This window comes from Lithobates pipiens, unplaced genomic scaffold (assembly GCF_037356315.1).
Source record: "Lithobates pipiens isolate NorthernLeopardFrog02 unplaced genomic scaffold, aLitPip1_a1.2 Scaffold_8, whole genome shotgun sequence".
NCBI lineage: Eukaryota > Metazoa > Chordata > Amphibia > Anura > Ranidae > Lithobates > Lithobates pipiens.
Genome location: NW_027507903.1, coordinates 268722942 through 268736108, shown reverse-complemented (window position 1 = coordinate 268736108; position 13167 = coordinate 268722942). Strand labels below are relative to the sequence as shown.

The following is a 13167-nucleotide window of genomic DNA, read 5'->3' as shown; positions in this document are numbered from 1 at the left end:
TATAAAGAGGTGTTCAAAGGGCGTAAGTGTAGAGACAGCCCGTGTGGAGCCCCCATTGGTCTCAAAGAAGTGGTGTAGTTGCTTATAGCGCCAAAAGTCCATGAGGAAGCTCCCGCTCAATTCTCTGAGGGTCGCCAGAGGTAGTAGTTTACCATCCAGCAGAAACTTACCACAACTAGCGCTACTGTCCTCGACCCAAGGGCCGAAGAAGGCCTTTTGTTCTCCTAGTGGGAACCACAGCCTCCAAGGGGGGCCAATGGGGACACAGAGGGGGCCAAAGCCAATTTAGCGTTCAGTCGATCCCAAGGTCTGAGTCGTCAGTGGGGAAGTTAGGGATGATAGTCCTCTGTGTGCCCGGGCCAGCCATGGGGCGTAAGATACGTTTCTGCCTGCCATGTATTTCTCTAGAGGGACCCAAAGCTTGGATTTAGTGTGGAAGCGCCAATTGAGCATCCTCTGAAGACTGATTGCCCTATGGTATTTTTGAATATGTGGGAGTCCTAAACCTCCCGCTTCCCTCGGGCGCATCAACAACCTAAGCGCAATTCTCGGTTTCCAGTCATGCCATATGAATTTTGATATTGTACTAGATATTTGAGTGAAGAAACCCTTGAGAAGGGACATGGGTATCATCTGCATGTGGAACAGTATGTGCAGGAGGATGTTCATTTTGACAACAGCAAGTCTCCCCATCCAAGTAAAGACTGTCTTAGTCCAGTTGGCCAAGTTGTTTTTCACAGTAGCCAGCAGGAGGGGAAAGTTGGCTGCATAAAGGGTGTCAGTTCTGTCTGTCAGCCGAATGCCTAAATATTTAAGGGATGACTTGGTCCATGTGAATGGGAAAGCCATTTGTAACCTAGTTGCCAGTGAGGGTGGTATCTGAATGGTAAGTATCTCTGATTTTGCATAATTAATCTTAAAGTTAGAAAGCGTTCCAAATTGTTGGAGTTCCCGCATCACATTTGGCCAGGAGATCAGGGGCTCCGTGAGGTGGAATAGCACATCATCGGCATACGCCGAGAGTTTGTGCTCCATAGGTTTTACCGTCAGTCCCTTGATGTCAGTATTTGCCCAAACAGTTCGGGGCAAGGGCAACTTTAATTATTTTCATAATGTAAGGTCCTCTTTAAATTGTCAGTGCTACAGTCATTGTTAAATGATCTCTCTTACATAGACAACATCAAGTCTATGACTTTTCTTACCTTTAGAAATACCTAAATGAAAGATGAGATATAGTATGAATCCAGGAGAAATAGTAGAAAAGAACCTCTATTTTACATTTCATCTTATCCTTTTTGTGCTTGTCAGCATCGATATGTAAAATACAATATGTCAAGTTCACTAAACTCAAACCGTAGACCAATAATAGTCTGTCCTTCAGGAAAAGTGTTAACACCATTTTATTCCCCTCACTTCCAGTGACACCCATTCTATTCAAGGTGACAGCTTGTCCACTTCACCGCATAATACAGTATATAAAAAGCCTAGTTCAACATTGTTTATTTGTTCATGAGCCAAAAAGCATTTTCGTTGTAATAAGTCAAGTGTGCCTAGTGTTTTTAAGCTTCTATATATAATGTAAACAATGAAAATGATCATGTTTAGTAACATGCTTGGTAATGCTTCTTTATTATACAATCGTTTTAGAGCATATGTTTCCATATCAGTAATGGAGTAAGTAGGAGAGAGTGGAATCAATTTGCATGTGTCAGAACTCGTGGCAAATTCGACTTACATCACAGCGACATTCACAGACTGGTGACCAGAGGTTCTGCAACACATGGCATTTGTTAAGCAGGTCTGCATTTCTTGTCACATTGTAATCTGTTGCTTAGGAGCTCCAGTGGGGACTCAGGAAAGGCAGTACTTGCTCCACTTGCTTAGGAAGACCCAACCACGCGTGAGTGTGACACATCTTTACTGGTCATCCAGCACCACCGGCCATGGCTCACTATACAGCCCATACTGGTACAGTTTCTAGAAATTACATAGACTCATATTAAATAGCATGTCATTGCCATTATCCCTTGATACATCAACATGTTAGAATACCTCAAGAATGGGACTTTATCGGCAATATAAACCAAAAAATAATAGTTGTCTTTTTATAAATATACAAACATGTTTATTAATACATAGTCATAAAATTTTTTAGATTATTAATGTTTTTATGACTATGTATTAATAAACATTTTTGTATATTTATAAAAAGACAACTATTCTTTTTTGGTTTATATTGCCGATAAAGTCCCATTCTTGAGGTATTCTTGATGTATTCTAACTGGTAAAGTTTTTTGCCTGAAGCCTCTGCTCACTGGGTTTCCCAGTGTACTGAGGAGGGATTTGAGGTAAAAGCCCTGTACTTTGGCAGGATTTGGGAGAAAAGCTCTGTACTAGGTGGTTTAGGGGGAGGACTCGCATACTCCTTAGTGCTGCACCCTATGTGACATGCACTCCTGGACCCTGCAGCTTGCGCATTACATGCTCCTGAGCCCCGCACATTGTGCAATACCCCCTTTTTAAGCTTTCACCCTGAGCAGTATGTGCTCCTGTGCCCTGCACCCTATGTAATATGCACTGCTGGGCTTTGCACCCTGTGAAATGCACACTCCTTAGCCCTGCACCCTGTGCAATATGCACTGCAACCTGTGCAATGTGCACTCCTGAGCCCTGCACCCTGTGCAATGTGCACTCCTGAGCCCTGCACCCTGTGCAATGTGCACTCCTGAGCCCTGCACCCTGTGCAATATTGTCAGGGCTGGCTGCTCAGCTGTTGGCTAATTGCCAGCTCTCATCTAGCGCCACAGTCACCCAGCTGTTCCTAATCCTGCTCGTCTGATCCACCTACTTAAAGCTGTCCAGCTCACTTCATCTATGCCTTCGCCTTGGTCACATCACAAGAAACCATCTCCTGCGGTTCTGTTTAAAGAGTTGCTGACATCCCTTCTGGCTCCTTATGCTGCTTGCTGTTGCTCCACTTTGATCCCTGACTTCTGGCCTGGCTGATTACCCGATCTGGTTATTAAACTCTGGACTGGCTGACTACTCGATCCGGTTACTGGACTCTGGCTATGCTTTGACTACACTTACTCTATTTACCTTTCTATTTGTATTTAATAAACAAGTGTGATTTAATTGTACTTCTGTCTCGGTCTGATTCATGGTTTCTGACAAATATGCACTCCTGAGCCCTGCACCCTCTGCAGTATGCACTCCTGAGCCCTGAGACCTGCACCCTGTGCAGTATGCACTCCTGAGCCCTGCACCCTATGCAGTATGCACTCCTGAGCCCTGCACCCTGTGCAGTATGCGCTCCTGAGCCCTGAACCCTGTGCAATACGCACTCCTGATCCCTGCACCCTGTGCAATACGCACTCCAGATCCCTGCACCCTGTGCAATACCCACTCCTGAGCACTGTGCAACACACACGCTCCTGAACTCTGCACCTTATGTGACACACACTTCTGAGCCCAGAACAAGAATGGAAGGGACTAATCTTTTCAAGCATCGGTCCATCCTCTATTCATCCTGTTTCATTCATAGACGCTATAGTACAACAGTTGGGCGCTATTGATAAGTGAATCTCACAGCTCTGCTCGCTCCCCCCTGCACAAAATTATGATTTAAGGGGGAGGGGATTGATGGAGGAGAAAAATAGAGGAGATGCCAGTACAAGGGACACATCTTATTGACTGTAGGTAAAATCCCTTGTGTGTAAGTCCCTAGGCTAGTGTGTCCTTGAATTCTTCGTAGTTGGATAGTGTATAGCCATCAGGTCCAGGAGGTTTACCTGTATTCATGCCTTTAACTGTTATAATAAATTAATTGATTGTGATGGGGGTCTCCGAAAGAGACTGCAACTGAAACTGGTACGAAATGGTTTTTTTTTCTGATGTGTGCATTCCTATTGTAACACGTCCAACCTATACTTTGATATGTCCAATTTAATATTAAACAGCCAGTGTGCAAACCACTATCCATTTTCATGTAACTTTCAAGTAGAAGAGGACATGCTTAGGAGTCATGATTTTGGATTCTTTGTGCACACAAATTACATCTGAAAAGAACACAAATCAAGTCAGATAAGAACACAGCATCTAGTGCTTTTTTCAAAACAAATGGTATACAGGTAATCTGCCCGTTCCTATAATACCAGCACCACGCTCTTGGAAAAAATAGAATACCTAAAGCAGCCACTTAGTGTAAACAAATGTGTGGACAATATTTGATTCTCTGTTATATCGACAACCCCAAAACAGTGGAAAAAAAAAGTGAAAAAAAATCTAGTACTTTTTACCCTGATATTTCTCTCTGTCTTTATCTCTCTCTCCACTGTTACAAATACTACACAGTGGTGGCATTTCTGGCACTAGACGAAGAAATGTTTCTGTGTATTACTTTTAAGGGCACAAAAGACCTAAATACATTCTGAAGGCAAACTGGAGTATATAGTAGCAGCATATTGGTGATATTAAATTGTTTTTCTTATGAACTGTCTGCAGGCACTATACTAAAATAGAAATCTAGATGTCCCCTGCCCAGATATTGAACTCGGCAACTACATCCCTGTAGGTCTTCTCTCTGATAAAGCCTGTTTTGAAGTTGACCTTTAAACAACGTTAAATTGGTAGGTTAAAAGTAGAAGTGACACATACCATGGAATGTATTTCATGGAATACTCCTGGATAAGCAAATATTGTCTAAATATTGTTTATTCCTACTTAAATCTTGGATGCACGCTCAATGGTATACAATGTATTATCAGTTACTTCCACCTTTTGAAGCAAATGAATGGTAATCTTCTTCCTCTTGTGCCTAGTGTAATTTGCAAAGGTTTGTCAAAAGATTTAACTTAAAGCTAAGCACTGGCCAGATATCAAAGACACACACTTATGCAGCTAGGTATATAATAATACATAACTTAACTTTTTTTCTAAATGCAACTAGTGTCATATTTTCTAGATTTGACTTGGTATCAGCCTTTTTAAATCCCCTGTATAGTAGAACTCATGGGGAAGAGCTATGAGCCAATCGGATGTTTTGCCCGAAAATGTGGTTACCAGCAATTTGCTGATTTGAGGTGAGAGCAGAGTGAGTAGAGAGGATGACCTTTTCGTGTGTGGCTTGCCTTCCATTTCCAATCGGCATGTTGAGTGTGGAGATAGAGCACCACTGACTCTACAGTCAATAACTGTAACAGAAAATCATGCCACACCAAAACAAATTATAGTAGTGCTTTCTGCCTAGCTGTGCTACATGGGAGGGCTGGCCAGCCATATATACGGTTTGAATCTCCGCTGGTTCAGCATGAATCGGCTGAGATTCGAATCATTAATGGGCAGGCTGACTGTACCAAGTTGATTGATCAATCAACTTGGGTAGAACCAAGAACCAAGATTCTCTTGTGATTATTGCTGATGCCTGCTATAGCTACTAACAATAATCACTGTCTTCTCCTGGCGGGGATGGCCTCCCTCACCTCCCTGCCAGGAGAAGGCAATTTCTGATTCCCCTCTCAGCACTGACTGTGTTGGGAGAATCATGCAAATGTTTGCAGGAAAGAAATTTGCACCTTGTATGGCCTGCTTTAATCTCAGAACTTAACGGACATACTAATCCTTTGGTAAATATTTTAACCTCTCTTTATAGTATTTCATGTCCGGTTTGCCTGGAATGCAGCAATATTGCTTTTAAAAAAAATAAAATAACCATACTTATAAACAACATACTAAATAAATGCATAAACTAATAAAATGATATAATATGATATTCGTATTTCACTTTCTATCTGTTCTATTGTTTTGCTTTTAGGTGTCCAGGCTAGCTGGAGTTTTAATGAAGTATGGTGTAAAGAAAGGAGACAGGGTTGTCATATATATGCCAATGATACCACAGGCAATGTATACAATGCTGGCATGTGCAAGAATTGGAGCTATACACAGCTTAATATTTGGAGGATTTGCGCCAAAGGAGTTATCAGTGCGCATTGACCATGCAAAGGTAACAACTGCATTCAGTATGTCAATATGTGTTTTAAAAACATTAGTGTTAAACTGATCTGGTGGCTATCAGAGATTAGGTTTGATTTTTGTAGTGGCATCATATTGAGGACATACAAGAGATATCCGTGACAATAAAACATGCATATACATAAAACCATAGAAGTAGAAACTTTATCACAGACGTACCAAAAGAAGCCTTGTCACTGAGTCGTCACAACAGTGATCAAAGGGAGGCTTAAAGATCTCTTCTGCTGTGCTGTCTCTTTAGGTAACCCACAGAGCTTTGGGGACCTTTGTCATGCAAAGGTTTCTGTTCACACCTGTGCAGGTCTGACTGTGACCGCACATTTTTGCTCATTTCATTTAGGGCAGCCCATTTAGTGAAATGGGCTGTGAGCACAATTGAAGCACCATCGCCAAAACAAATTATATCTTGCTACCATCCATTTTGGCACATGATTTTGTACATGCGTTAGCAAGGTGAATAAGTGTGCAATTTAGAAAGCCTCTGTAAAAGCCTGAAAAAACACTGGAGGTTATTTACTAAAGGAAAATCCACTTTGCACTGCAAGTGCACTTGGAAGTAAAGTCACTGTAGATCCGAGGGGGACATGGAAGGAAAAGAAAAAACAGCATTTTAGCTTGCACGTGATTGGATGATAAAATCAGCAGAGCTTCCACTCATTTCAGATCTACCCCTTAGATTTAGAGTGACTGCACTTCCAAGTGAACTTGCAGTGCAAAGTGGATTTGCCTTCCGTAAATAACCCCCCATATGTGTTTTTTTTTTTTTGTATTGTGGGAAAACACACAATTTTTTGCATCATACAACTGTGAACCTAGCCTTAAACATTTACTTTCAACCAAAATGCTTTTTAAACCAAAAAAATAAAACTGACAATTACAGAAAGATTATAAGCACCCTTTTTGGACCTGTGCATTGCAGTAATGTAATATACATGGAGCAGCATGATGTAGCTTCTTTCAGTTTGAAAGTTAACTCAATGCACCTTGCCAGTGAAAGTCAACGCACATGCATTACATGCACATGCCTCTGTTAACTCCAGTCTTTGCTCTTTCACAGAGATGGAGGCACTGCTAACGTTTTCGGCATCCAACATTTTCAGATGTGTATGTTACTCACCATGGCTTCCCCTTTCTCCAGCTGTACATTACTAGCAAGTCCCTGCGGCTGGGTCATGAAAGTAATATAGCAGCTACAGAAGGGGGGTGGTTGGTAGTCATGCACCCAACACATCTGATCTGTAGGACTCTGAGGATTCTGATGGCACCTCTAACATGTAATGACCGTGTCTCTTTAGGCTGCTATAAATGTAATGTAATGTGTCAAAAATGTACTTGCTATAGCTTGCTATGTCAAATTGAATTTACATTCTCCATAACTGTTCACTTATTGAGTCTGTTTATCACGACCCTGTTCCTTAATAGTTGCCACAATCCCTACTAGAAGTAAAAATGAAATGTATATGTTTCTGCAGCCCAAGTTAATTGTGACAGCATCCTTTGGCATCGAACCTGGCAGAAAAGTGGAGTACATCCCACTTGTGGAGAGAGCACTGGAACTGACACAGCACAAACCAGAGAAAATTCTTATTTATAGCAGACCCAAAATGGTGAGTAGCAATATCGCACCTGATTTTTCTTTCGTTTTTTTTTTTTTTTTTTTTTTTTTTTTTGTAGCGGTGCTTCTAACTCTGTAAAATAGGGCATTTATTAATAAATTCACCCCTGCACAAGATTTAGAAAGCTACAGAAGTCAAAGTTTTGTTTACCATTACAAAGGAAACGTGAGTCATACTTTGTCAGGTTGAAGCGCTCATTAGCTTATTTTACCCGACTGTTGCTGTTTGGATGACATTTGAAAAGGAATATTTGTTTTATTCCTTTTGTGTCCCAGTGGAAAGAAAGAGAGAGAAAAAAAAAAGCTCTTTTGTAAGCTATCGTAAATCTGGTTTAAGCAAACATTAAACTCTGTATTTGTCGAGTTTCTCCCAGAAGATATAAAACATGCTTTATGAATGACCTGTAAATGCTATTGACAAGTGACTGCAAAAAAATAAATAACAAAATGCTTGTAATAAGAAGCCATGGGTACGGTTCATAACTGATATTTAAAGTGGTGAAGGATAAATTATACTTTCTAAAAATAGACTTCTAATAGCATGATAATACTACACTGTTCTGAAAAGTTATAAGCTTAAAGTCATTAACAGGCTCATCTGTGTGAAGAATTGCACATTAGTGCTTTATCGTAATGGCATAATGGGTGCATCCTAAAAGTTGATTTATATATAATAGTAATGCATTGTCTTTTTTTTTTTTTTTTTCATTGTATTGGCCAATAATTGCAGAAAGTTTGGCGTTTGGGTGATTGGCTAATGTAAGATATTAAATATGCAAGGCTCCCTTTTCAGACATTACACTATTCCCTAACATTGTATAATGTCTGAAGAACCCAATGGGAAATTGTATTTTATTTCAGCAGTTTGAGCTCTCTTGATGTGTTTTAATACTTGTTCAATTAGCCCTACTTCAGCGTCTTGTTTTTACTTACTATTTTACACATGTAGCGCCGGCTCCTGAAGAGCACGCGCTATGTGCTTTTCTCTATTTAACCACTTCAATACAGGGCACTTTCGCCCCCTTCCTTCCCAGCCCAATTTTCAGCTTTCAGCGCTCTAGCGCTTTCAGTGACAATTGCGCGGTCATGCTACACTGTACCCAAATGAAATTTTTATCATTTTGTTCGCACAAATAGAGCTTTATTTTGGTGTTATTTATTCACGACTCCGTTTTAAATTTTTTTTGCGATATAAGCGCAAAAAAGCGGAAATTTGGAAAAAAAAACAATATTTTCTTTTTTCTATTTTAAAAGAAATCCAATAAAATCAAATTTTGTCATAAATTTAAGCCAAAATGTATTCTGCTACATGTTTTTGGTAAAAAAAATTGCGTTAAGTGTATAATAATTGGTTTGTGTGATCACGGACATATGTACGCAAATGATCATGTACATATGTGTGCAGGTGATCACGTACATATGTGTGCAGATAATCATTGGGACATGTGATTTTAGTGGGACATATGTGGGGGACATGTTTTTATTATTGGGGACATGTGTTTTTATTATTTGGGGACATGTATGTTTTAGGGACATGTGTGGGGACATTGTGTTTATACTGTGTGGTGTGTTTACTGTGTGGTGATTTGTGTGTACACTAGACTGGTGATCAGTGAGTAAAAAGCTGTAAAAAACAGCTCATACTCACTGATCATCAGCCGGCTGCAGCGATCTGCTCTCCTCTCCTCAGCGATGACTTCTGTGTGAGGAGAGGAGGAGCCGATTGCCTAGCAACCGGCTGTTTGTTTACATCACATGACGGCCGTGATTGGACACGGTCGTCATGTGATCCGGAGGGCCAATCACAGAGCCATCCTGCCGATCTGAGATGCGCGGTGTCCGGGTGACACGGGCGCATCGGGATCGCGCCGCTGCGCGGGCACGCGCACGCACGATCCCGCTCCTTCTGATGGACGTTCCTGAACGTCCTATCAGGAGTAGACAGCTCCCACCCGGCCGTATATGTGCATTGGCCGGGTGGGAAGTGGTTAAAGTTCCTAGAACCACAGTTTGGTTTTGGGTCTAATTATACCAAATTATGGTTTCAGTACCAGTCTAGCTGGATTGCACTGTGTTCTGCTTGGCCACATGTGGCGCTGTGTGAGAACGCAGTTCAGCTGGGCGCATTGAGTGTCACTTTTCTCAGAACCAGCCCAGTGGGCGTGTCATCCTGCTGTGCATTCTGGGAGAGGGTACTTAAGGTACTGACATCATGTGCTTCTGGATTCCAGTCCAGAAGATCTTTGTCTGTTTGGTCCTGGTCCTCCTGACCAACCCCAAGGGCCCTCATGGCCTGGGGTGCGGATCCATCCAATTCCGAGTCTCGGGGCTGGACAAAGTAACTGGCAAAGTAACTGGAGGCTGGCGGCAGCCACTGCGCCCATCAATTGCAGCCACTGCGCCCATCAATTGCAGCCACTGCGCCCATCAATTGCAGCCACTGCGCCCATCAATTGCAGCCACTGCGCCCATCAATTGCAGCCACTGCGCCCATCAAAAGCTGCCAGTGTGCCATCAAATGCTGCAACTGTGCCATCGAATGTCATCACTGTAAATCCCCCCCGCCCGTTTGCCATCTGCCCCCTTCGCACTGCCCGGCACTTACCATATCTCGGTAGGACAGCGGGTGACGGCCATGAGCGGGGTCCTTCACACCGTAAAAGACCTTCACACCTGATTGGCGGAAAGGCGGTTCAGTGTTAGGAAAGTGAATATTAATTCACTTTTCTAACACACCTGGGTGGACTGCGAACGTCAACCATGGCACTTGCAGTTCACCTATTTTGGAGCCTATTAGAGCCTGTGGCTCTAATCAGGTGCTTCAAAAACACCCCGTCGCTGTAATTCAGGCACCCGAAAAGGGGCCAGACACCTAAATATGGGGGTGGCAGTGGTGGTCATGAATATATTCATGCTATGCATGAATCTATCCATTGGTCATAGAGTGGTTTGCTGGAGAGAGGGGGCCGTGCCCGTGTGCCCTTATGGACGCACCGCCACTGATAAACACATACATGCACACTCACATACAGTACATATATAATATAATATAATTATATATATATATATATATATATATATATATATATATATATATATATATATATATATATATACATATATATACAGTGCCTTGCGAAAGTATTCGGCCCCCTTGAACTTTTCAACCTTTTGCCACATTTCAGGCTTCAAACATAAAGATATAACATTTTTATTTTTTGTGAAGAATCACCAACAAGTGGGAAGTGGAACGAAATCTATTGGATTTTTGAAACTTTTTTAACTAATAAAAAAATGAAAAGTGGGGCGTGCAAAATTATCCCCCCCCCTTGCGTTAATACTTTGTAGAGCCACCTTTGCTGCGATTACAAGTCGCTTGGGGTATGTCTCTATCAGTTTTGCACATCGAGAGACAAATTCTTGCCCATTCTTCCTTGCAAAACAGCTCGATCTCAGTGAGGTTGGATGGAGAGCGTTTGTGAACAGCAGTTTTCAGCTCTTTCCACAGATTCTCGATTGGATTCAGGTCTGGACTTTGACTTGGCCATTCTAACACCTGGATACGTTTATTTGTGAACCATTCCTTTGTAGATTTTGCTGTATGTTTGGGATCATTGTCTTGTTGGAAGATAAATCTCCATCCCAGTTTCAGGTCTTTTGCAGACTCCAACAGGTTTTCATCCAGAATGGTCCTGTATTTGGCTGCATCCATCTTCCCCTCAATTTTAACCATCTTCCCTGTCCCTGCTGAAGAAAAGCAGGCCCAAACCATGATGCTGCCACCACCATGTTTGACAGTGGGGATGGTGTGTTGAGGGTGATGAGCTGTGTTGCTTTTACGCCAAACATATCGTTTTGCATTGTGGGCAAAAAGTTCGATTTTGGTTTCATCTGACCAGAGCACCTTCTTCCACATGTTTGCTGTGTCTCCCAGGTGGCTTGTGGCAAACTTTAAACGAGACTCTTTATGGATATCTTTGCGAAATGGCTTTCTTCTTGCCACTCTTCCATAAAGGCCTGATTTGTGCAGTGTACGACTGATTGTTGTCCTATGGACAGACTCTCCCACCTCAGCTGTAGTTCTCTGCAGTTCATCCAGAGTGATCATGGGCCTCTTGGCTGCATCTCTGATCAGTCTTCTCCTTGTCTGAGCTGAAAGTTTAGAGGGACGGCCAGGTCTTGGTAGATTTGCAGTGGTCTGATACTCCTTCCATTTCAAAATGATTGCTTTTACAGTGCTCCTTGGAATGTTTAAAGCTTGGGAAATCTTTTTGTATCCAAATCCGGCTTTAAACTTCTCTACAACAGTATTACGGACCTGCCTGGTGTGTTCCTTGGTCTTCATGATACTCTCTGCGCTTTCAACAGAACCCTGAGACTATCACAGAGCAGGTGCATTTATACAGAGACTTGATTACACACAGGTGGATTCTATTTATCACCATCAGTCATTTAGGACAACATTGGATCATTCAGAGATCCTCGCTGAACTTCTGGAGTGAGTTTGCTGCACTGAAAGTAAAGGGGCCGAATAATTTTGCACGCACCACTTTTCAGTTTTTATTTGCTAAAAAAGTTTCAATTATCCAATAGATTTCGTTCCACTTCACAATTGCGTCCCACTTGTTGGTGATTCTTCACAAAAAAATAAAATTGTATATCTTTATGTTTGAAGCCTGAAATGTGGCAAAAGGTTGAAAAGTTCAAGGGGGCCGAATACTTTCGCAAGGCACTGTATGTGTGTGTGTGTGTATATATATATATATATATATATATATATATATATATATATATATATATATATATATATATATATATATATATATATATATATATATATGTGTGTGTGTGTGTGTGTGTGTGTGTGTGTGTGTGTATGTGTATATATATATATATATATATATATGTATATATATATATATATATATTGTAAGGGATCTTCCCGGGGTAGGGTGTGTTTGGACACAGTTCACAGCAGACTTGGACTTTATAAAGTAGAACTTGGCGTTTATTCGTGGTACAAACAGTCCAACAAACAAAGTATACAGCAACACCGTGCTTCTTGTGTATAACAGGCACAAAATAATAACAAAAACAAAACAACCTAGCCCGGCTGGGCGCTTACTAACAGGTTCTTCTCACCTATCTGACACTTATAAACGCAGCGTCTTTCGCCTGGATATCGCAGGGTGGATGTTAGCTCCAGCACTGGCTGTGCTTGCAGCTTCCTCAAACACACAGACTGTTCGTTTCCCTGGCTGGGAGCAATCACCTGCAGACCTTGCAGAGCCTTTAGCTTCCCAGGCTAATTAGGATCAAAGCTCACCTGATCCCAAACCCAGAACTGGATCGGGGGATGTGGAATGACAGGTCCCTCTACCAAACCTACCTGCCATTCCATATAAACCCAGGCCCGGCAAAATTAAATAACAACTCAGCAGCATATCGCTGCTGAGAAACTGATCCATCCTGGATTTACCATCTCACACTGTGTAGCAACCTAGGTGAGATGTACACCCCCT

The 13167-nt window shown here is 41.8% G+C and overlaps 1 protein-coding gene across 3 annotated transcripts in view; it reads left to right on the top strand.

Moving 5' to 3' along the window:
* The window catches only part of ACSS3 (acyl-CoA synthetase short chain family member 3), a 230386-nt gene that overhangs the window by 84993 nt on the left and 132226 nt on the right, over positions 1-13167 (top strand). For all 3 annotated transcript variants that reach the window (XM_077471933.1, XM_077471934.1, XM_077471935.1), the window contains 2 exons: positions 5813-6001; positions 7503-7637. In XM_077471933.1, coding sequence (XP_077328059.1) covers positions 5813-6001; positions 7503-7637 — 324 coding nt within the window. The remainder of the gene's footprint in view (positions 1-5812; positions 6002-7502; positions 7638-13167) is intronic.